Source organism: Aethalodelphis obliquidens, unplaced genomic scaffold (assembly GCF_003676395.1).
Source record: "Aethalodelphis obliquidens isolate GAN/ISIS:26980383/991018 unplaced genomic scaffold, ASM367639v1 scaffold12, whole genome shotgun sequence".
Taxonomy (NCBI): domain Eukaryota; kingdom Metazoa; phylum Chordata; class Mammalia; order Artiodactyla; family Delphinidae; genus Aethalodelphis; species Aethalodelphis obliquidens.
Window position 1 is genome coordinate 18,530,489 of NW_020837956.1, and position 23,638 is coordinate 18,554,126.

The following is a 23,638-nucleotide window of genomic DNA, read 5'->3' on the forward strand; positions in this document are numbered from 1 at the left end:
ATCGACAGGAAGACGCTGGAACTCACCAAAAAAGATACCCCACATCCAAAGACAAAGGAGAAGCCACAATGAGACAGTAGGAGGGGCACAATCACAATAAAATCAAATCCCATAACTGCTGAGTGGATGACTCACAAACTGGAGAACACTTATACCACAGAAGTCCACCCACTGGAGTGAAGGTTCTGACTCCCAGGTCAGGCTTCCTAACCTGGGGGTCTGGCAACGGGAGGAGGAATTCCTAGAGACTCAGACTTTGAAGGCTAGTGGGATTTGATTGCAGGACTTTGACAGGACTGGGGGAAGCAGAGACTCCACTCTTGGAGGGCACACACAAAGTAGTGTGCGTATCAGGACCCAGGGGGAAGGAGCAGTGACCCCATAGGAGACTGAACCAGACCTGCCTGCTAGTGTTGGAGGGTTTCCTGAAGAGGCAGGGGGCAGCTGTGGCTCACCGCGGGGACAAGGACACTGGCAGCAGAAGTTCTGGGAAGTATTCCTTGGCGTGAGGCCTCCCAGAGTTCACCATTAGCCCCACCAAGAGCCTGTTGGCTCCAGTGCTGGGTCGCCTCAGGCCAAACAACCAACAGGGAGGAAACTCAGCCCCACCCATCAGCAGACAAGCAGACAAGCATTAAAGTTTTACTGAGCTCTGCCCACCAGAGCAACACCCAGCTCTACCACCACCAGTCCCTCCCATCAGGAAGCTTGCACAACTGCTTACATAGCCTTATCCAAGGGCAGACAGCAGAAGCAAGAACTGTAATCCTGCAGCCTGTGGAATGAAAACCACATTCACAGAAAGATAGACAAAATGAAAAGGCAGAGGACTATGTACCAGATGAAGAAACAAGATAAAACTCCAGAAGAACAATGAACTGAAGTGGAGATAGGCAACCTTACAGAAAAAGAATTCAGAATAATGATAGTGAAGATGATCCAGGACTTTGGAAAAAGAATGGAGGCAAAGATGGAGAAGATGCAAGAAATGTTTAACAAAGACCTAGAAGATTTAAACAGAGGTGAACAATATAATAACTGAAGTGAAAAATACACTAGAAGGAATCAATAGCAGAATAACTGAGGCAGAAGAACGGATAAGTGACCTGGAAGACAGAAGGGTGGAAATCACTGCCACAGGACAGAATAAAGAAAAAAGAATGAAAAGCAATGAAGAAAGCCTAAGGGACCTCTGGGACAACATTAAACATACCAACATTTGCATTATAGGGGTCCCAGAAGGAGAAGAGAGAGAGAAAGGACCCGAGAAAATATTTGAAGAGATTATAGTCGAAAACTTTCCTAACATGGGAAAGGAAATAGCCACCCATGTCCAGGAAGCACAGAGAGTTCCAGTTGGGATAAACCCAAGGGGAAGCATGCTGAGATACATAGTAATCAAATTGTAAAAATTAAAGACAAAGAAAAATTATTGAAAGCAACAAGGGAAGAACAACACATAACATAAAAGGGAATTCCCATAAGGGTAACAACTGATTTCTCAGCAGAAACTCTGCAAGCCAGAAGGGAGTAGCATGATATATTTAAAGTGATGAAAGGGAAGAACCTAAAACCAAGATTACTCTACCCAGCAAGGATCTCATTCTTTTTTTTTTTGGTGGTACGCGGGCCTCTCACTGCTGCAGCCTCTCCCGTTGTGGAGCACAGGCTCCAGACGTGCAGGCCCAGCAACCATGGCTCACGGGCCCAGCTGCTCCACGGCACATTGGGATACTCCCAGATTGGGGCACGAACGCGTGTCCCCTGCATTGGCAGGTGGACTCTCAACCACTGCGCCACTAGGGAAGCCCTCTCATTCAGTTTTGACACAGAAATCAAAAGCTTTACAGGCAAGCAAAAGCTAAGAGAATTCAGCAGCACCAAACCAGCTCTACAACAAATGCTAAAGGAACTTCTCTAAGTGGGAAACACAAGAGAAGAAAAGGACCTACAAAAACAAAACCAAAACAATTAAGATAATGGTCATAGGAACATACATATCAATAATTACCTTAAATGTGAATGGATTAAATGCTCCAACCAAAAGACACAGTCTGGCTGAATGGATACAAAAACAAGACCCATATATATGCTGTCTATAAGAGACCCACTTCAGACATAGGGACACATACAGACTGAAAGTGAGGGGATGGTGAAAGATATTCCATGCAAATGGAAATCAAAAGAAAGCTGGAGTAGCAATACTCATATCAGATAAAATAAACTTTAAAGAATGTTACAAGAGACAAGGAAGGACACAACATAATGATCAAGGGATCAATCCAAGAAGAAGGTATAACTGTTATAAATTTATATTCACCCAACATAGGACCACCTCAATACATAAGGCAACTGCTAACAGCTATAAATGAGGAAATAGTAACACAATAACAGTGGGGGACTTTAACACCTCACTTATACCAGTGAACAGATCATCCAGACAGAAATATAAGGAAACACAAGCTTTAAATGACACAACAGACCAGATAGATTTAATTGATATTTATAGGACATTCCATCCAAAAACAGCAGATGACACTTTCTTCTCAAGTGCACACAGAATATTCTCCAGGAGAGATCACATCTTGGGTCACAAATAAAGCCTTGGAAAATTTAAGAAAATTGAAATCATATCGAGATCTTTTCTGACCACACGCTATGAGATTAGAAATAAATTACAGGGAAAAAAACGTAAAAAAGACAAACACATGGAGGCTAAACAAAATGTTACTAAATAACCAAGAGATCACTGACGAAATCAAGGAGAAAATAAAAAAATTCCTAGAGACAAATGATAACGAAAACATGACAATCAAAAACCTATGGGATGCAGCAAAACAGTTCGAAGAGGGAAGTTTATAGCAATACAATCCTACCTCAAGACACAACAAAATCTCAAATAAACAATTAACCTTACACCTAAAGGAACTAGAGAAAGAAGAACAAACAAAACCCAAAGTTAGTAGAAGGAAAGAAAACATAAAGATCAGAGCAAAAATAAATGAAATAGAAACAAAGCAGTAGCAAAGATAATAAAACTAAAGCCTGGTTCTTTGAGAAGATAAACAAAATTAATAAACCTTTAGCCAGACTCATCAAGAAAAAGAGGGAGAGGACTCAAATCAATAAAATTAGAAATGAAAAACGAGAAGTTACAACAGACACTGCAGAAATACAAAGCATCCTAAGAGATTACTACAAGCAAATGTAAGCCAATAAAATGGAGAACTTGGAAGAAATGGACAAATTCTTAGAAAGGTATAACCTTCCAAGACTGAACCAGGAAGAAACAGAAAATATGAACAGACCAATCACAAGTAATGAAATTGAAACTGTGATTAAAAATCTTCCAAGAAACAAAAGTCCAGGACCATATGGCTTCACAGGTGAATTCTATCAAACGTTTAGAGAAGAGCTAATGCCCATCCTTCTCAAACTCTTCCAAAATATCGCAGAGGATGGAACACTCCCAATCTCATTCTACGAGGCCACCATCACCCTGATACCCAAACCGGACAAAGATGATACAAAGAGAGAAAATTACAGACCAATATCACAGATGAAGATAGATGCAAAAATCCTGAACGAAGTACTAGCAAACAGAATCCAACAACACCATGGTGTATGATTAAAAGGATCATACACCATGATCAAGTGGGATTTACCCCAGGGATGCAACGATTCTTCAATATACGCAAATCAATCAATGTGATACACCATATTAACAAATTGAAGAATAAAAACCAAACGATCATCTGAATAGATGTAGAAAAAGCTTTTGACAAAATTCCACACCCATTTATGATAAAAACTCCAGAAAGTGGGCATAGTGGGAACCTACCTCAACATAATAAAGGCCATATACAACAAACCCACAGCAAACATCATTCTCAATGGTGAAAAACTGAAAGCATTTCCTCTAAGATCAGGAAGAAGACAAGGATGTCCACTCTCACCGCTATTATTCAACGTAGTTTTGGAAATCCTAGCCGCGGCAGAGAAGAAAAAGAAATAAAACGAATCCAAATCAGGAAAGAAGAAGTAGAACTGTCATTTTTTGCAGATGACATGATACTATACATAGATAATCCAAAAGATGCCACCAGAAAACTTCTAGAGCTAATCAATGAATTTGGTAAAGTTGCAGGATACAAAATTAATGCACAGAAATCTCTTGCATTCCTATGCACTAACAACAAAATATCAGAAAGAAATTAAGGAGAAACAATCTCATTCACCATTGCAACAAAAATAATAAAATACAAGGGAATAAACCTACCTAAGGAGGTAAAAGAACTGTACTCAGAAAACTATAAGACACTGGTGAAAGAAATCAAAGATGACACAAACAGGAGGAGATATATGCCATGTTCTTGGATTGGAAGGATGAATATTATGAAAATGACTATACTACCCAAAGCAATCTACAGATTCAATGCAATCCCTATCAAATTACAAATGGCATTTTTTACAGAACTAGAACAAAAAAATCTTAAAGTTTCTATGGAGACACCAAAGACCCCAAATAGCCAAAGCAGTCTTGACGGGAAAAAAGGGAACTGGAAGAATGAGACTCCCTGACTTCAGACTATACTGCAAAGCTATAGTAATCAAGACAGTATGGTACTGGCACAACAACAGAAATATAGGTCAATGGAACAGGATAGAAAGCCCAGAGATAAACCCACGCACCTATGGTCAAATAATGTATGACAAAGGAGGCAAGAGTATACAATGGAGAAAAGATAGCTTGTTTAGTAAGTGGTGCTAGGAAAACTGGACAGCTACCTATAAAGGAGTGAAATTAGAACACTCCCTAACACCATACACAAAAATAAACTCAAAATAGATTAGAGACCTAAGACCGGACACTGTAAAACTCTTAGAGGAAAACATAGGAAGAACACTCTTTGACATAAATCACAGCAAGATGTTTTTTGATCCACCTCCTAGAATAATGGAAATAAAAACAAAAATAAACATATGAGACCTAATGAAACTTAAAATCTTTTGCAAAGCAAAGGAAAGTATAAACAAGACGAAAAGACAACCCTCAGAATGGGAGAAAATATTTGCAAACAAATCAACGGACAAAGGATTAATCTCAAAAATATATAAACAGCTCATGCAGCTCAATATTAAAAAAATGAACAACCCAATCCCAAAATGGGCAGAAGACCTAAATAGACATATCTCCATAGAAGACATACAGATGACCAAGAGGCACATGAAAAGCTGCTCAACATCACTAATAATTAGAGAAATGGAAATCAAAACTACAGTGAGGTATCACCTCACACTGGTTAGAATGGGCATCCCTCAGAAAATCTACAAACAACAAATGCCGGAGAGGCTGTGGAGAAGAGGGAACCCTCTTGCACTGTTGGTGGGTATGTAAGTTGATACAGCCACTATGGAGAACAGTATGGAGGTTCCTTAAAAAAGTAAAAATAGAATTACCATATGACCCAGCAATCCCACTAGTGGGCATATACCCAGAGAAAACCATAATTCTAAAAGACACATGCACCCCAATGTTCATTGCAGCACTATTTACAATAACCAAGTCATTGGGAGCAACCTAAATGCGTATCGACAGCCAAATTGATAAAGAAGAAGTGGTACATATATACAATGGAATATTACTCAGCCATATAAAGGAACGAAATTGGGTCATTTGTAGAAATGTGGATGGACCGAGATACTGTCATACAGAGTGAAGTCAGAAAGAGAAAAAGAAATATAGTATATTAATGCATATTTGTGGAATATAGAAAAATGGTATAGATGAACTGGTTTGCAAGGCAGAAATAGAGACAGAGATGTAGAGAACAGATGTATGGAAACCATGGGTGGAAAGCGGGGGTGGGGTGGTGGTGGTGGTGGGATGAATTGGGAGATTGGGGTTGACATATATACACTGAGATGTATAAAATAGATAGCTAATAAGAACCTGCTGTATAAAATAAATAAATAAAATTTTAAAAAAGATAAAAGAATCTTCCTTTCCTTTTGCCACTATGTTGTCTTTAGGTCAAGGAAAGTTAAACCTTCAGCTTCAAAAAGGACTGAAACCATGAAATCTCAGTTCTTATTATGAAACAAGTTTACCTTAGTTAATCGTGTTTTCGAAACTATCATCCTTCCTTGTAGTCTTACAAGATATATGATTCTTTAAGTATTCTTCCAGTTGTTAGGCTTGTTGCTTTTCCTACTCCATGGACTCCTTCCCTTCTTCCTTGAACTATGTAAAGGTCTCTTAACGGTGCGTAAGAATGGGTTCTGGAGCTCTACTGCCTGGCTTTATATCCTGGAGTGCCATTTACTATCTGTATGACCTTGAGCAAGTTTCTTAACCTTTCTGCTTCAGTTTTTTCATCTATCAAATGAGAAGAATAATAATTCCTATCTCATAGAGTTGTTAGGATTAAAAGTAATGCTTTGAGTTACGTAGAAGAGTGCCTGAGATGCAGTAAGCACTCAATTATCACCATCATCATAACTGTCCTCTTCTTCTTCCTCCTACTTGGTCACTAAGATATGTCAGTGTTTCTTTCTAGACCCTAGAGCATTGATTTTTCATTTCCCACTGACACTGACACCATTCTAGACCTAGACCGTGATATTACTACCTCATGCCACAGTTTCCAAGAGAGCTTCATGTAACTCATCTTGCCTCTAACACGTCCTTTGTGCTTGTGTTTTTCAGTACATGATAACAGTTTCTTATTATCACTCCCTGTTCCAAGAGCACACAGCAGTTTTTCAGTAACTTGTTTTATCAAGCCCAGACTCTTCTGTCTGACTCTGGCTTAACGTTACTGTCTTGTTCCATTCAGGCCAATTTCATATTTTCTCATTTACATCATACACTTGGACATTTGCTCATGTTTTTCCTTCAGGCTTTATTCCCTTCATGCCCTTACCCTTCTACTTACTATTTCTTTTCTGCCTATACTTCAAGAATCTAACGTTTCTAAGAAGGCTTTCTGGCATTTAAGAACTGAGCTTGGGTAGGAACAGCATTGGTAAAACTGGGAGAGACTTAGAGTACAAAGACAGGTTGATTTAGAGATCGGAGTATAGATTGGGGTTCAGGGCCTTTAAATTCAAGAAGAGTAAGGATTGAGAAGTGGAGGGATGTGAAGTGAGGGACAACTGAGAGCAAAGCAGTGTTGAAAATCTGAATGTCATTCAGGTTTGTGACAGACCAGGGAGGATCCAGATGGATCAGATGGTTTTTAAGGTCTGCATGGCCAGGCAAGATAGTGCATATCTGAACTGACAGGAGCCAGTGATGTTCAGATGAGGAACAGGTATTAAGTATCTGAAGTAGTTGGTATTGGTGTCTTGGGGACTGGAAGATTGGGGACATAACCGGTTAAAATAGAGCCCCTGGTTAGCCTAGAATATCAAGATCAGTGCAGGATGACAACAAAACTGAATCTGCTGAGCCACAGAACAACTTATATTACCTTCTGGATAAGATTAGAACTGGGTTGTGAGAATATTGCTATATTCAGGCAACTTGATAGGCTCCCTTGACAGAGGTGTAAGGATGGAGTGACTACCATTAATCTGACCAATAAAGCCTCAGTGATTTCAGTGTGCTTAGCATATGTCCCATATTACTTTACTCCTAATTAAGGACGCTACTATCTTGTATGGTTGTGATTGACTTATGTGAATCTCTTTTTTCTGTGTCTATATCAGATGAGTATCATTTTTGTGTTTTTTTTTTTTGCGTTACGCGGGCCTCTCACTGTTGCGGCCTCTCCAGTTGCGGAGCAGAGTCTCCGGACGAGCAGGCTCAGCGGCCATGGCTCACGGGCCCAGCCGCTCCGCGGCATGTGGGATTTTCCTGGACCGGGGCAAGAACCCGTGTCCCCTGCATCGGCAGGCAGACTCTCAACCACTGCGCCACCAGGGAAGCCCTCATTTTTAAAATAGAGCTTTACTGGGGTATGATTAACATTCAACTGCATATAAAGTATGCAGTTTGATAAGTTTGAAATATGTATACACCTGTGAAATCATTACCACGATTAAGATAATGAACATATTCTTCATCTTCAGAAGTTTCCTTGTGCCCTTCTTTCCCTCTCTGCCCTTCTCCCACCCTCCCACATCCACTGATTTACTTTCTGTCACTATAGATTAGTTCTTATTTTCTAGAATTATTTATTTTTATTTTTAATTGAAGAAGAGTTGATTTACAGTGTTGTGCCAGTCTCTCCTGTACAGCAAGTGACTCAGTTTTATACATACATATTCTTTTAAAAAAATTTTTTATTGTAGAAGTATTTAAATGGAATCATATAGCATGAACTCTTTTTTGTCTGGCTTCTCTCACTCAGCATATTTATTTTTTTACCATAATTATTCTGAGTGTGTCAATAGTTCATTCCTTTCTATTGCTGAAGAGTTATTTCATTGTATGGATATACTTCAATTTGTTTATCCATTCACCTTTTGAGGGACGTTTGGCTGTTTCTGTTTTTGGCTCTTGCAAATAAAAATGGGATGAATGTGTACAAATCTTTGTGTGCACATAATGCTTAAATATATATATATATATATATATATATATATATATATATATATATTTAGGAGTGGAATCGCTGGCAGGAGTTTTATGGCAGAAGTATGTTTAGCTTTCTTTTTTTTTTTTTTAAGAAATTGCCAAACTATTTTCCAAAGTAGTTCTACCGTTTTACGTTTCCTACAGACTGAGTTTCAGTTCTACATCCTTGCCACATTTGGTATGGTCACTCATTTTAATTTTAGCTTATTCTAGTGGGTGTTCAGTGGTAGCTCACTGTAGTTTTAATTTGCCTCTCCTCAATGACTAACTGATGTAGAGCCTTCTTTTGTGTGCTTTTTGCCATCCTGGTGTTTTTTTTTTTTTTTTTTTTTGCGGTACGCGGGCCTCTCACTACTGTGGCCTCTCCCGTTGCGGAGCACAGGCTCCGGACGCGCAGGCCCAGCGGCCATGGCTCACGGGCCCAGCTGCTCCGCTGCATGTGGGATCTTCCCGGACTGAGGCTCGAACCCGTGTCCCCTGCATCGGCAGGCGGACTCTCAACCACTGCGCCACCAGGGAAGCCCCCGGTGTGTTTTTTGATGAAAGTATCTGTTCACATCTTTTCCTATTTAACAATTAAAAAAAAATTGTAGTAACATAAAATCTACTATCTTAACTACTTTTAACCATTTATATAGTAGTGTTAAGTGCATTCACTTTGTTGTGCAACCAATCTTCAGAATTCTTTTTGTCTTGTAAAACAGTTACCTATATTTTTTAAAGTATTAGGTTGTTTTGAAATTTCTTTATATATTCAGATATAAATGCTTTATCAGATATATGCTTTTTCTTTATATATTTAGATATAAATCCTTTGTCAGGTATATGCTTTACAAATATTTTCTCCCAGTCTGTGTTTTGTGTTTTCAGTTTACTCTGCATCTTGAAATTGTCCATGATGGGAATGATTTAATCCACATTAATAGACAGATTGCTATAAATCAGGACTTTATTTTTTGTTGATTGTCTGTACTCAAGAAAAGTAATGGGTAAAGGTTAATAAGGCAGATGAAACTTAAAATTATGTTATGTCTGTAACCTTTACACTGTGACAAGCACGAAAAAATGAGGAAAGAAATATGCTTTCCAGTATTTGAAAAACTATTGTCTAATAAGCAAAGAAGTCATTCAAGTCATTGTTGAATGAGTGAAATTCAGACATATGTCTTCATTATTTCACTCTTGTCATTTGCAGCCATTGCTTGGCTGTGGGTCAAAGAGTTCAGCTACCATCAGTGAAAGTATTCTGGGACAATCAGTTGCCTAAGCTGAATTTGCAGTAAAGAGTATTTTATATTTTTTCATTGTTTGTCAGTTGTGTGATACGTCTTTCTTTATTTCAGTAAAATTTATAATAAGCTTATGTACATATGTATACAGTTTTTTCCTACAGAGCCATTTGTTAAACATTTACTGGCTGTACACTAAATAGTAAGCATTAAGGGAAATATTTCTAGACTCACATAGCTTGAGTCAAGAAAGAAAAATGAAGTTATGAAACCAAGTCATTGTATGGGTGATCAGAGAACCAATGTAAAGCTGAGACCAGAGGACGAAAAGGATGGGATGAGTAGTAGGGAGAGAAAATGAAAGGCATAATACACAGAAGGTCAGGTCAATTCTCTTACCACTAAAGACACAGAGGGACGTGAGTTGTTTCTTGTAGATTATTTGTTTTGCTCTGATTTGACTTGGTCTTATCATTTTTATGTATGTAATAGTCTGTTTATGGTATTGAAGAGGAATGTTAAGAGCTCACATATTATTAATGTTACATTAGCAACTTCAAATAAGCCTTGAATATTTCCAAATATAATTTTCCTTCAGACCAAATACTTTTTAACATTTAAAATTGTAACACAGGGGGACTTCCCTGGCGGTCCAGTGGTTAAGACTCCGTGCTTCCACTGCAGGGGGCACGGGTTTGATCTCTGGTTGGTGAACTAAGATCCTGCATGCTGTGCAGCATGGCCCCCCACAAAATAAATAAATAAATAAATAAAATAACAGTGGAACACAGAACAATGATGTGTTCCCTGTTATCTTCTATAAGTTGCATCATTATCTATCAATACATTGCTTTTTAATCTGTACACATAATGTTTACCATAATTATTAGATTTCTTTCAAAAGTTTTTTTTCCCCCAGAATAACTTGATTTTGAATCTGATGATTAAGTTAAACATTTTTTTGTTTTGTAGCCATGCAGGGTATACGTACTGTGGGTCTTGTGCTGCTCATGCTTACAAACAAGTGGATCCATCTATTACGTAAGTAATATAGTTAGATACCTTTTTGATTAGGTGGTTGGGAATTATAATTGCTTTGTCACTGAAGTAATTTGTTTTACATACTTATATACTTGATTTCATTAAGAATTTGACTTTATGAATTTGATTATACCTTATATAGGTTATGAAAAGCTTTAATACTATTTTTCATTATCTGAACATTTAGCTTCTACCTTCCCTTTGTTTGGTAAAATGTTTAGTTCTGGAAGTGTTAGAAGGTTAATACAGTATTGTGATTTATACGAAATATGTATTTGGTCATTTAGATGACCAAAATATATTTCACATATATATTCAGTCTTTTTCCACAGTTACTGGCTCACAGCTCCCAAAACCCTTGGAATTTCCTAAGTGGTGAGAATGGCAAAGGTTTTTCTTGTATGTTAATAAGGTGACTTTCGGACCCCACCTAAGCATGGGGCTGCCAGGTTGCCAGGATAACCAACCTTGTGTTTAGAGGGTTGGAATTTTCATTCCCAATCCCTGACCTCTCCTGGGGAGGGGAGAGAGCCTGGAGGTTGAATCAGTTGCCATCATGACTATGTAATAAAGCCCCCATAAAAACCCAAAGGGACAAGGTTCGGAGAGCTTCCAGGTTGGTGAACACGTGGAGATTTGGGGAGAGTGGCCTGCCTGGAGAGGGCATGGAAGGTCCTGGCTCTTTCCCCTTGCCTTGTCCTATGCACCTCTTCCATCTGGCTGTTGCTAAGTTATATCTTTTTATAATAAACCGGTGACCTAGTAAGTGAAATATTTCTCTGAGTTTTGTGAGCCGCTCTAGCAAATTAAACCTCTGATTTATAACCGGTCTGTCAGAAGTATAGGTAACAACCTGGACTTACGATTGGCCTCTGAATTGAAATTCAAGGAGGTGGTTGTTGGAATCGCCAATCTGTAACTGGTTGGTCAGAAGCACAAGTGACAACCTGGGCTTGTGACTGGCATCTGAGATGGGGGATGGGTGTGGGTGTGGGGACGTTTTTGTAGGACTGAACCCGTAACCTGTGGAATCTGATGCTATCTCAAGGTAGATAGTGTCAGAATTGAGTGTGCCCCCTCTTCCACTCACATGAACGCACACAGTGGAATTGGGTCCAGGAACATTAACAGTTAAATATTTTGGTTTTTAAAATTTTCTTTGAAAACCTGGAGATGAATACTTTTAAGAAAAATTCAAAGCCCTTTGTTCTATTTTAATCACTTTATAATTGAAAATTCTTTATTGCACATGCTAGGTTGTGTTTAATGAATGAAGAATAATTTCTCATTGACAGGATAAGGTACCTGAGTTATTTTAGAATCTGACAATGAATTTAATATGGTTTTTGAAGTATATTAGCTCTTAATAATTTAATGACAGCTCTGAAATTAGCTTAAAAAAATCTTTCTGTCAAATTGAGACTGAGTCGTATACTACTCTCTAAAATGAGAAATTTGTGAACTTTAAAAGCTTAGTATACCACTCTCTAAAATAAGAAACTTGTGAAATTTCAAAAGTTTCTGCTGGAATTAGCCACCCAAATTACTTAATTTGCTGACCAACATTTTATTTAAATAGTTAATTCACTACATGTGAACCAGTGTCAGGTTCTAGTCTATATTGCCAGTTGTACATACACTGTGTGAATAGGTGAAACTGATCATTTTAATTCTGTCAAATGTTGTTAGGTTAGACCCGTACTAGTAGAGATGAAGTATAATCATTCAGAAGTAACTCACAATAGCCCTGAGTTTAAAAAGAAAATCTCACCCACAGCCTACTCCTTTATGAGCAATTAGTTCAAATTGTCAAAGCAAAAAAGCTGCTCTCTTTTGTTTTTATGTAGTATGCTCTGCACATTTTATCAGGCCTTTATTGAAAATTATTTTTTAGTAAGTTTTTAATAATAAATAAAATGATAATATTGCCAGATTGAGGAGGTTTTGGTTAGCTCCACCTCCTTTATGATGTTTTGATGCATATCTTTAACAAATAATTCATAATACATATTTAATGTATAATTTTAACTTGTTTCATGAATAAGAGTAAAATAGAAATTAGATTGTAAAGCTTTTCAGAAGCTTCCTTTATTTGACCCTGGGCCTATAAACCAACATAATCAAGGCTAGTTTATATAACAGCCTTTTCCAAACCTTTTTCTATTTGGCAGAACTTTTATTGATGATGATATGTGCTAAAAGGGTACCCCTGAATTAAATTTGGCCTAGGAATATATAGAGAGCCTATATTGATATAAGTGGAAATTGTGTGTTAAATAAGTTGATGGACAGTGAGAATGGAAAGGAAAAAAATAATAAGGGAAGAGAGTCAAGGACTAAGAAGGTGACAATAAAGGAGATCAGTAAAAAGAAATGCAAATGATGGATGATGATGTGATCAGTTTATTTTTATAATTAGTATATAGTAATTGAATTCTGAATAAATAAGTGTGAAGGTCTCAGTGTTAAAAATAATCATGGACAGTCTTGTTGTATTCTCTTGGAAGTGGCCCTCCCTGAGATTTGCAATATCTTCATAGTTCTTTAAGAAAATAGAGAAAACATCCTTTTGGGAATAATAAGTATAGAGAAAAAATAACAGTCCAAGAGAGAAGGATAAATTTCATACCACTAGCTTCCATTCTTCTTTCCTGTTCCCATTCTCTACGTGTCAACCAGGATCATCTTTTGTCCTTAAAATTTGAATGGATCTTTTACCTTTGCATGATTTTGTAACATCTTGCATGAACATTTGGAAAATATTTGTTCATTGAGTCATGCAGATGTTTCAAATGTTGACATTTCATCATACGATGTAAAAAAAAATCACATTTGTTAATAGCACCATCAATTTCATGAGAAAAAATTTTAATTATTGGGAAGCTTTTTTGCAAAAGTCTAATTTTCACTTAAAAGTTTCAATTTTATCATTGGCAACAAATACGTCAAATATTTTCTTTGAAGTGTCAGGCTCATTTTGTTCATTTTCTAAAAAATTTCTGCTGGATACCTAAATTGGAATAACCACAATTTGTCTACAGTCATTTTTTTGAAGTAAAAATTGTGTTCCGTGGAAAAAAGTCTACTTCAGCTCATAACTCAAAATCACACAGATGCTTTTTCCTTGAGACATACTTCTGTATGCAGTAGAAGTGCTTTATGTGTTTATCACCACAAATTGAATGCATTTTGTCATACAGAATATTTTTATAAAACTGTACTCGAAGTTCAAAATTTAATGAAATTAAATGAAACTGGCTTAAAAAAAAATACAGCATGGGTGAAGGTGAAGAATACATGACTACTAGTACATTTTGATTCCGTTACCTTGGTTGTAGCCAGCAGTATACCCAGTCTTACTATTGTACTACAAGTGCAAATGTTAACGTGTTGAAAAGGCAAATAACTTCTCTGTATTAGTATGAAAATAGTTTTGATTTTGTGGACTCCTTGAAAGGTTCTTGTGAATTCACAGTTCACACTTTGCGAACTGCTGTGATTCAGGGTGATTGGATTTATATTGTGGATAAGGTATTGGAGAAGGCATCTCTGGGGAAATGATTTTTAAGCCAAGCAAAAGAAACAATTACACGTGAAGAAGTTTTGAAATAGGCAAAGATATTCTTGTTATCAAGGAACTGCAAGACCAGTGTGCATAAAGTACTGAGATCCAGCGGGGGAAGAATAATAACACAAGAAGGGGCCAGTTGATATGAGACTTTAGAACCCATTTTAAGGATTTTTGTATTTTATCCTCTGACCAAGAAAAGCCATTGAAAGACTTTTTAAGCAGGGAAGTGATATGATCTGATTCATGTTTTAGAAAGAATACTCAGGCTGTTTAAGGAATTTTAAAAATTATACATTTAATTAAGTTCTTTCCCATATTTAGAGTTGCAAAGTCTTTTCCTATTACTAAAACTTTAATTAAAAACCGGAACTCAGGATGTTACTTAGATAGTAACTTGATTTTGATTCATATCTTTCAGAAAACCTTGCAGGGCAGAAAAAGAATGCCAAAAGGAATCTTCTTTGGGGCCACATGACATTTTATTCTTTAGTTAAAATATCTCCACTTAACCATGAAACACTTTAAGAAAATTACTTGTGTTCCATTATTTAGTATAAGTAGTTGAATATTTATGAGAACAGACACTCAGGTAACTCATGTGTTAGGTGTACAGACTGCACTCCTCATAGTAGGTAACTCCACAAATGTGGATTATCTGGAAGTATTATTATATGTGAAATACATTTATTTCTGAAAGAATGCCTACTGATTTTTTTCTATTTTTTTATATTAAAGGTTTCTTTTACGTGTATGGCAACAGTGATTATATGCCAGTATTTAAAAGTTACTCTTTCAAGACAAAGAACTTTGTAATTAATTGAAGGGAGAGAAAGTGGCATTACTTTCAATGCCTGTATTACATTTCTCTCCAAAATATTTGTATGGTCTTGGTGTTTATGGATCTAGCAATCTAGGGGGAAAAATGCATTATCTTTTATTTACACTATTAATTGTCTTATAGCATATAGCTAACACAGAGACTCATTCTGAGATTACTACTTGTTCAATATCCAGTTTCTTTTTTCTTCTCTCAATGAAAAGAAGTCTTTTTTGGTTTGTTTTTGGGTATATCACTTTTAAGGGTTTTATATTGATGGGACCTAAATCTCTTTTTTCCTATTATCTCTCTTAACTAAATGTGGAACTTCACTATGTTGCTTTTGGATGAGTTTCAACCTTTGGGTACACAGTTGGATAATTCAGACTGATGGGACCCCTTTTCCCCACCAGACTTTATCTTTTCATCTAGGTTGGGTCTGACAAAAAGGCAAGCAATTGAATAGTCACGTATTAGAGGAGGCAGTTAGGCTTTCGAAGCTGACCTCGGGTCTTTATTTCTGGAGTAACGCTCATCTTTTAGCCACTGTTAGAAGAACCTTGTTATACTTACCTATGAAATATATCTATGCCTAGATTGATTTTTAAAAGTCATTTCATATTTTAATTATATATTCTGAATTTCCCAGGAGTGTTCTGATTTTAAATATTCTATCCCTCTCTCTTTTCATAGAAATACATTCCTCAATCATAAAAATACTTTTTTTTTCTTACTTGATTCTTGATTCATATAATACCTATCCTTAAGCAAGTTTCCTAAGCACTCAGATTTACCATTTTCTATGTCCCTCATTAAACTTTAATTTTAAAAATGTGGTGATATTTTTGTGCTGTTAAGATACAAGAACATAGTGGTATCTTTTGTTCATTTAGGAATCTATAGACCTGATTTTTTTTTTCTGAAATGGTTATTGAGTTGATCATAGAGATGGTGACAAGAAGTGGGTATTAGCAGGGGAGGCGAGGAAAGGGATTATGTTTCTGACTAGAAATGGCCTGTGAGTGAAGTCTTACATGTGGGCTCTGAGTGACATCTTGAGGATTGCAACATCTTGAGGAGATTTTGGGACTAAACTGAGAATTACCTTTTCCTTATCCACATCTTTCTTATCCACCCCTGCCCCCCAACACCCCATATAGCAAGTAAGATATAGATGACAGTAGGTTAATTTTCTTAGCTGTAATAGAATTCTGTCAAAATAAATATATTGCTAAAGCACACATTCCTTGGCCTGCAAGTTTTTGATGTGAAAGAGATATAGCTCTGTGATTCAGTCTTTGTGTTTTTGTCCATTAGATGAGCAATGAGTAGCACTTAATTTTCTAGGTATATAGCTTACATATATTCCTTTTTTTCTTATAGTTTTGGTTCTTTTGTGTCTGTAACTTTGTGTGTGTGTGTGTGTGTGTGTGTGTGTTGTGGGGAAAATTTTGTTCATATGAATCTGGGAGAAACAACGAAAATGGAGAGTTTGGAATTTAGATTGTAGAGATGTTTGAGATAAAATGGAGAATAAGTTAATTTTACTCTTGATGTTAAGATAAAAGGATTGTAAAGATTTAATCTACAGTTTAGCCTAGTTCTTTTCTTTAGCCTACAGTGCAAATAACACATAATTTTCTTTGTTTTTGAGAATGACTTCTACTTGAATGGGAACTGAGAAAGCTTATTACACAGAGTTCTCAACAAGATGCCTTTTTTCTCTGCCATGGAAGAAATGTAGAAATAGCTTTAACAGATGCTTCTTTGTAATGATATTTTGGATTTTTAGAATTTATACTTTTATGGATTTTTATTAATGTTGTAGGCAAGTTTAGAATTTGTTATTTTGAGATTTTAATAGATGAAATGTTTAAAATTCAATTAATACAGCTATTGAAAACCTTTTGTAGCCTAGCCATTGTGAATACAGAGGTGATTTTAAGCATAGTTGGTTGGTTTACTGTAGATAATCAGTAACTAGTATTCCCAGGTGTTAAACATGGTTCTTTTAAAGACCTTCCAACAAAAAGATAGAGATAAGTAATTGAACTTAATTAACTGAGGAGCAAGTCATTGGTAGGAACATTAGTTTGCTAGTGCTGCCATAACAAACTACCATCAACTAGGGGACTGAAACAACAGAAATTTATTTTCTCACAGTTCTAGATGCTGGAAAAGCCCAAGATGGTTTGGCAGGGTTGGTTTCTTCTTAGGTTTCTTCCTTGGCTTGCAGATGACTGTCTTCCTGATGCCTCTTCACATGGTCAATCACCTCTCTGTGCATGTGCACCCCTGGTGTCTCTTCCTCTTCTTATAAGGACACCAGTCATATTGAATTCAGGCCTCACGGTAATGACCTCATTTTAACTTAATCACCTCTTTAAAGACCTTATCTCCATATAGGTTCCATTTTGAGGTACAGGGGTTGAGACTTCAACGTATGATTTCAAGAGAACACAGTTTAGCATATAGCAGTAGGTAATGAACTCAATCAAGGAAAACAATATTACATGTAATTTTTAAAAATTACTTGTTTTTTCCTTTTTATTTAATAAAGTTTTTGTAGAAGTGCAATTGTTCTGTGTTTTTTATTGTATATCTCCTAGCCGGAGAATTTTCATCCTTGGGCCTTCTCATCATGTGCCCCTTTCTCGATGTGCACTTTCCAGTGTGGATATATATAGGACACCTCTGTATGACCTTCGTATTGACCAAAAGAGTAAGTATATAGAAATTTTATAGTTTGTAAACAGCTGAAGTTTTTACAAATAGGAACTATAAGTTAATTTACAGTTAAAAGTATTAGTATCATAGTAATATTTGAATTGTAAAAATAAAATTTGTTATAACTAATCTGCAAAAAACAAAAACTAAGAAAGAAAATCTTCCATATGCCTAAAAGACAACTATAGTTTTTCTGCCAGCCGCAAAAATCTGTCAGATCCGCTAGTCTTTGGAGTGTAGTGGTTACATTTATAATCAGGGAAGTACCATGTACTTGTTGTACAGTGAGACAAGAAATTGGTACCCATAACAACTTGTTGAAACATTTTGGGCATGTTTGTCTTCCTCTGTGTATAACAGTTCCCTCACCGTAAATGGATAATGGTGATAATGACTTTATATCCTCATATATAATTTTTATGGGAAAAAAATTGAGACCGTAGTTGTGAAACTCTGCAAGAAGGGTGCCACATAAATCTTAAGTGCATTTTGTTTTTAAAACATATCTATTATTTTGATTTTTAAATAGAATTCTAGAAATCACAGTTTTTATTTAATCATGTCTCATTTTGTACATAATTTTAAAAATACCAAACAATACAGAGACTACTATAACAAATACTCATGTACTTATCATCCACACTTGACTCAGAATTTCCCCTCATCTGAACTCAATTTGATTTCCCCAAAGTAACCACATTCATGAACTTGGTGTGTATCCTTCCAGTTCATCAAATTATATTTTAAGTACGTTGAGTGTTTTTATTGTTTCAAGAAATTTTGCAACAAATTCTTCTGTAGAATGAAGAAAGCCATTTGCAGAGGAAATGATCACCTCTTTTTCTTTAATTTTTAGGCCTAAATTTTCATAATTTGGGGTTTTAAGTATTATAGAGTATTAGCAATTTGTTGTTAGGATATAGGTTATTAATGAAACTAGCCTTACTCCCTGGAATGGTTTTAGGGTACACATTTTTCAAATATTTAAAATGCTTTTAAAATTTTTATTTTTTTCTTCCAGTTCTATTGAGATATAGTTGACATACAACACTACATAGGTTTAAGTTATACAATATGGTGATTTGACTTTACATACATCATGAAATGATAAGTTTAGCGAATATCCATCATCTCATATAGATACAAAATTAAAGAAATAGAAAAAAAATGTTTTTTTCCCTTGTGATGTGAACTCTTAGGATTTACTCTCAACAACTTGTATATAACATACAGCAGTGTTTATTATATTTATCATATTGTACATTACATCCCTAGTACTTACTTATCTTATTACTGGAAGTTTGTACCTTTTTACGACCTTCATTCCAATTCCCCTTTCCTCTGGGACACGCTTTATTTTTAAAACCTTGTTGGGGCATTCAGAAAATTTTGGTTTTGGATAGACTGACAATGAGGAATGGAGGATTTTTAATCAGGTATAATTTTATAGAAAAAAAAGTCATACCGTTATTTGTTCGTTTCTTTGTTATTGGTAAACCCATTTATGGATGTAGTTATAAAAATGCTGGTTTTGTTCAATGATAAAATAAAAATATTCCTATATCTTTTTTTACATATTTCATCATTTTCTTGCTATATATTGATAATATTTAGTTTTAAGTGGAATTCATTAGAAGGATTTGAATTACTAAATCATTTTAAAATTTTAAGATTATTTAAGGCATGGTACTGTGGTAAATTTATATTCCAGTCTATACCACGGGCTTAATTTTTAATGTTGAGGAAAATAGCATTCTCAGAAGGAATTTTCTTATCTTAGTATGACAGGAACCTGAGGTGTAAAATAATAAGTCTGTACATTGTATTAAAAAACAAAACAAAACTCAAAAACTATATTATTAACCTCATGAGTAAGTAGACCAGGGGATTTTTCCATATTTCAGTAAGATTTCTAATCAACTGTTCTTGTTAATATCTACAGATTGAATAAGGTCAAGGATAAGCTTAGACTCAGAGGTGATTTTAGATATAATGAAAGGAATTGATGAAAAATTAAAATTACTATTTTTTATGTAACTATGTAACATATGAAAGTGCTGAATAAATCATTACATGTCTTACTGTTTTGTCTGGTATGTAAGAAGCTAGTTGTTTTTTCCTTTTTTTAAACTAAAAATGGAGAATATTATGTGGTGCTTTTTGTCTCTTGCCAAAGCATGTAGTTTTGTGTTACTGGATAGAGTCTCACAGGGTAAGGATATACATTAATATATTTGTTTTACTATATTTTGAAATCTCTAGTTTACGGAGAACTGTGGAAGACAGGAATGTTTGAACGAATGTCTCTGCAGACAGATGAAGATGAACACAGTATTGAAATGCATTTGCCTTATACAGCTAAAGCCATGGAAAGGTATATTAATTAATATAAGAAATCCCAGAGAAATCATGGATATTAATTTCTTTGGAATTATTTTAACTAGGGTGAGATAATCATTAGGGTAAAGAGTTTTAAAATTTTTGTTGAAATGAAATAAAAATTTGGGATTGGATTTTCTGAATATGGATTGAAGTTGGTTTTGAGTAGTTTGCCTATGAAGGCTTAACGTGTAAAGTGACGTGGTTGTCTTATTAGGTAGAAATATTAAAAGAAAAAAACAACAACCCGTGTGTGTGTGTTTGTGTGTATTGATTTGCCTGTTATCTTATTCATTATACATTCATTTATCTCAGAGTAACAATTACATTCTTTCATGTTATAGTGCTATAAGTAAGTAATCATAAAATTTTAGATTTGGAAGTAACTTTGGAGGTAATTTATTTCAGCCTTATCAAAGTACATGAATCTCTATTATAAAAGAGATTATTGTATAATAATATATAATAAAAGAGATTATCTAAATATAATATAGATCTGTTATAAAAGAGATCTCTTTTATAAAAAGTGCTTGACAGATTCTTATTTGGTACCTGCTAAAAGGTCTTCTAGTGATAGGGTGTTCACTAGACTATAAGTAGAGTGAAGACAGGGACAATATCTATTTTGTTTTCCACTTATACCCCAGTGCCTAGCACAACGCCTGTCACGTAGTAGTCAATTTATTTTGGTAAAATGAAAGAATTGTTTTAAGAGCTTTCTTTCTTCTTTTAGGGCAATATTCAAATTAGGAAGTTTTCCTTTTATAGGTCACATTTCTCTAATTTTTTCAATCATTTCCTTTATATGGACTTAATATTCCATATGTAGTTTGACTAGTTCTAAATATGGTGAGATTATTCCTTCTCTGGTCCTCATTACTGTATTCTCTTAGGAAAATAAGTAGTGCATTATAGGTTTTCAGTAAATATTTGTCAATTAAATGCATTAATGAAGTCTGAGATTATCTAAGCAGTTATTATGCTGATATGGCTTACCTTACTATTGTATATATATACTGATATATACTTGTCTGATATACTTGTGGTCAGCTGAAACCCCAAGGCTTTTTTATACTGTTAAGCTGGATTATTTCTCCTCTTGTACTTTTGTGGTTGATTTCTTTTTAACCCTAAATGTGTTTGTCTCTTCAGTTATTTCTGTTTAATTTTTCCATGTTGCTTTTATTCCATTATTGCAGTTTTGGGGGTTATTTCCACTCTTAATTCTGTTATCAAAGTATTATTTACTTCTCTCAGTCTTATGTTATCCACATCTTTTCACAATGATAACTATGAGGAATTAACATAAACCTGAAGAAGTTTCCAAAAATAGTGTGATATTAAATTATAAGCAGTATAATTTTAGGTTAATTGTTTTAATACATTCTAATTCTTTAGAAGTTATTAAACCAATATAGGCTGTTTAAGTTTTGGAATCCTAGTGTAATCAGAACATCCCATTCTTCAACTACATAGGACAGTAGAAAACTTTTGTTATTTGCTGAAATGTTTGCATATTTTGTCATAAGAAAATATATTTTAGACTTAATAAATTTCAATACAATAGGACCAGTAAACTGCCAACAGTATCCTTAAGGAAGCTTTAATAAAATAACATTTTTGTTGTTATTTCAAAAGTAAAACAGGCATAATGTGGAAATTTAGGAAAATAGAAATTTGAAACCAGTGAACAAAATTTTTGTTCATAATTTCCTATTAAATAGTGTTAAATAACCACTTTTAAGTATATCACTTCTCAAGAAAACCTTCCCTACATCTCAGATTACATTAGGATTCCTAATACTGACTCTTAGAAAGTACCTAGTACTTTTCCTTTGTAGTCTTTGCTGCGCTCACTACCTGTATCAGTCTTTCATTACTGAGTAACAAATTGCCTCAACGCTTAGTGACTTAAAATCATAACTATTTTATTGCTCACAATTTTTGGATCAGGAGTTTGAGTAGGGAATACCTTGCTCTGGTCCACAAGATACTGACTGAGATGGCTGGAGTGGGCCTTGAGGATCCAAGATGGCCTTAGTGCTGGCTTTTACTTGAGACACCTCATCCGTTCTCTAGATGGCCTGTTTGTTTACCAACCAGGGCTTTTCTATATTCTTGGTTTCTCTGTAGGATAGTCTGGATTTCTTTACATGGTGATTCTGGATAACAAGAGAACAAAACCAGAAGTTTCTTGGCCCATTAAGGCCTAGGCCTGAAACTACATAGTATCATTTCAACTGCATTTTGTTTTTCAAAGGAGAAATAGATGCCACCTCTTGACAGGAGGAGTAGCATATGTGTACAGGAGTAGGAGGTATTGTTGGCAGCCATCTTTGCAGATGGCTACCACAATTCTTCCTCTGGTGGACAATTCACATTTCTCCAACATGGAGGGCACCCCCAGCTCTCCTAAGATGCCCAGAAATCTCATCCAGTTATGACCTCAGGTTCGAAGTCCATTATCTTATGATCTGCATTAGGTTGGGATATGGATGAGGCTCCTTGGGTGTAGCTCTTTTTGATTTGGATACCTGTGCACTAAGAAGGCAAGTCTCCCCCTCCCCCTCCCAATACACTCAGTATACAGTTTTGAGACAAGGACAGTAAAGCACAATAGTTACTTCCGTTGCAGAGTGAAAGAATGGGAAGCATGTAGTAGTCTCTGGTCCAAAGCAATTCTGAACTCTAACCAGGAAATAGAAAATATCCTTGATTATGGCTTGGTTCTGTCTTCTGGTAGTGGCTTCATAATTCATTACAGATGGTTCCTGACTTATGATGATTCCACTTAAGATTTTTTGGCTTTTTGATGGTGTGAAAGTGATACATATTAAGTAGAAACTGTACTTCGAATTTTGATCTTTTCCCAGGCTAGCAATGTGTGTGCTTACTCTCTCATGTTTCTGGGCAGTGGCAGTGAGTCGCAGCACCCAGGCAGCCTCATGATCAGAAGGGTGAACAACCGGTACACTTAAAATCCTCTGAACCAAGACAACCATTCTGTTTTTCATTTTCAGTACAGTGTTCAATAAATTACATGAGAGATTCAACACTTTATTATGAAAAAGGCTTCGTGTTAGATGATTTGCCCAACTGTAGACTAATGTAAATGTTTTAAGCACATTTAATGTAGGCTAGGCTAAGCTATGATGTTTAGTAGGTTAGGTGTATTAAATGTATTTTCGACTTACAGTGGGTTTATTGAGACTTAACCCCATTTAAGTTGAGGAAGACCTGTATTATTCTTAGCTCTTGACTGGATCCTTTCGGCTTTTGGCTCTCCTCTC

At 35.6% G+C, this 23,638-nt stretch overlaps 1 protein-coding gene across 6 annotated transcripts in view; it reads left to right on the top strand.

Annotated features, from left to right (window-relative positions):
* MEMO1 (mediator of cell motility 1) overlaps positions 1 to 23,638 on the top strand; it is a 129,530-nt gene that overhangs the window by 71,347 nt on the left and 34,545 nt on the right. For all 6 annotated transcript variants that reach the window (XM_027113452.1, XM_027113447.1, XM_027113449.1 and 3 more), the window contains exons 3-5: positions 10,786 to 10,854; positions 17,852 to 17,964; positions 20,232 to 20,343. In XM_027113452.1, coding sequence (XP_026969253.1) covers positions 10,788 to 10,854; positions 17,852 to 17,964; positions 20,232 to 20,343 — 292 coding nt within the window. In that variant the 5' untranslated portion in view covers positions 10,786 to 10,787. The remainder of the gene's footprint in view (positions 1 to 10,785; positions 10,855 to 17,851; positions 17,965 to 20,231; positions 20,344 to 23,638) is intronic.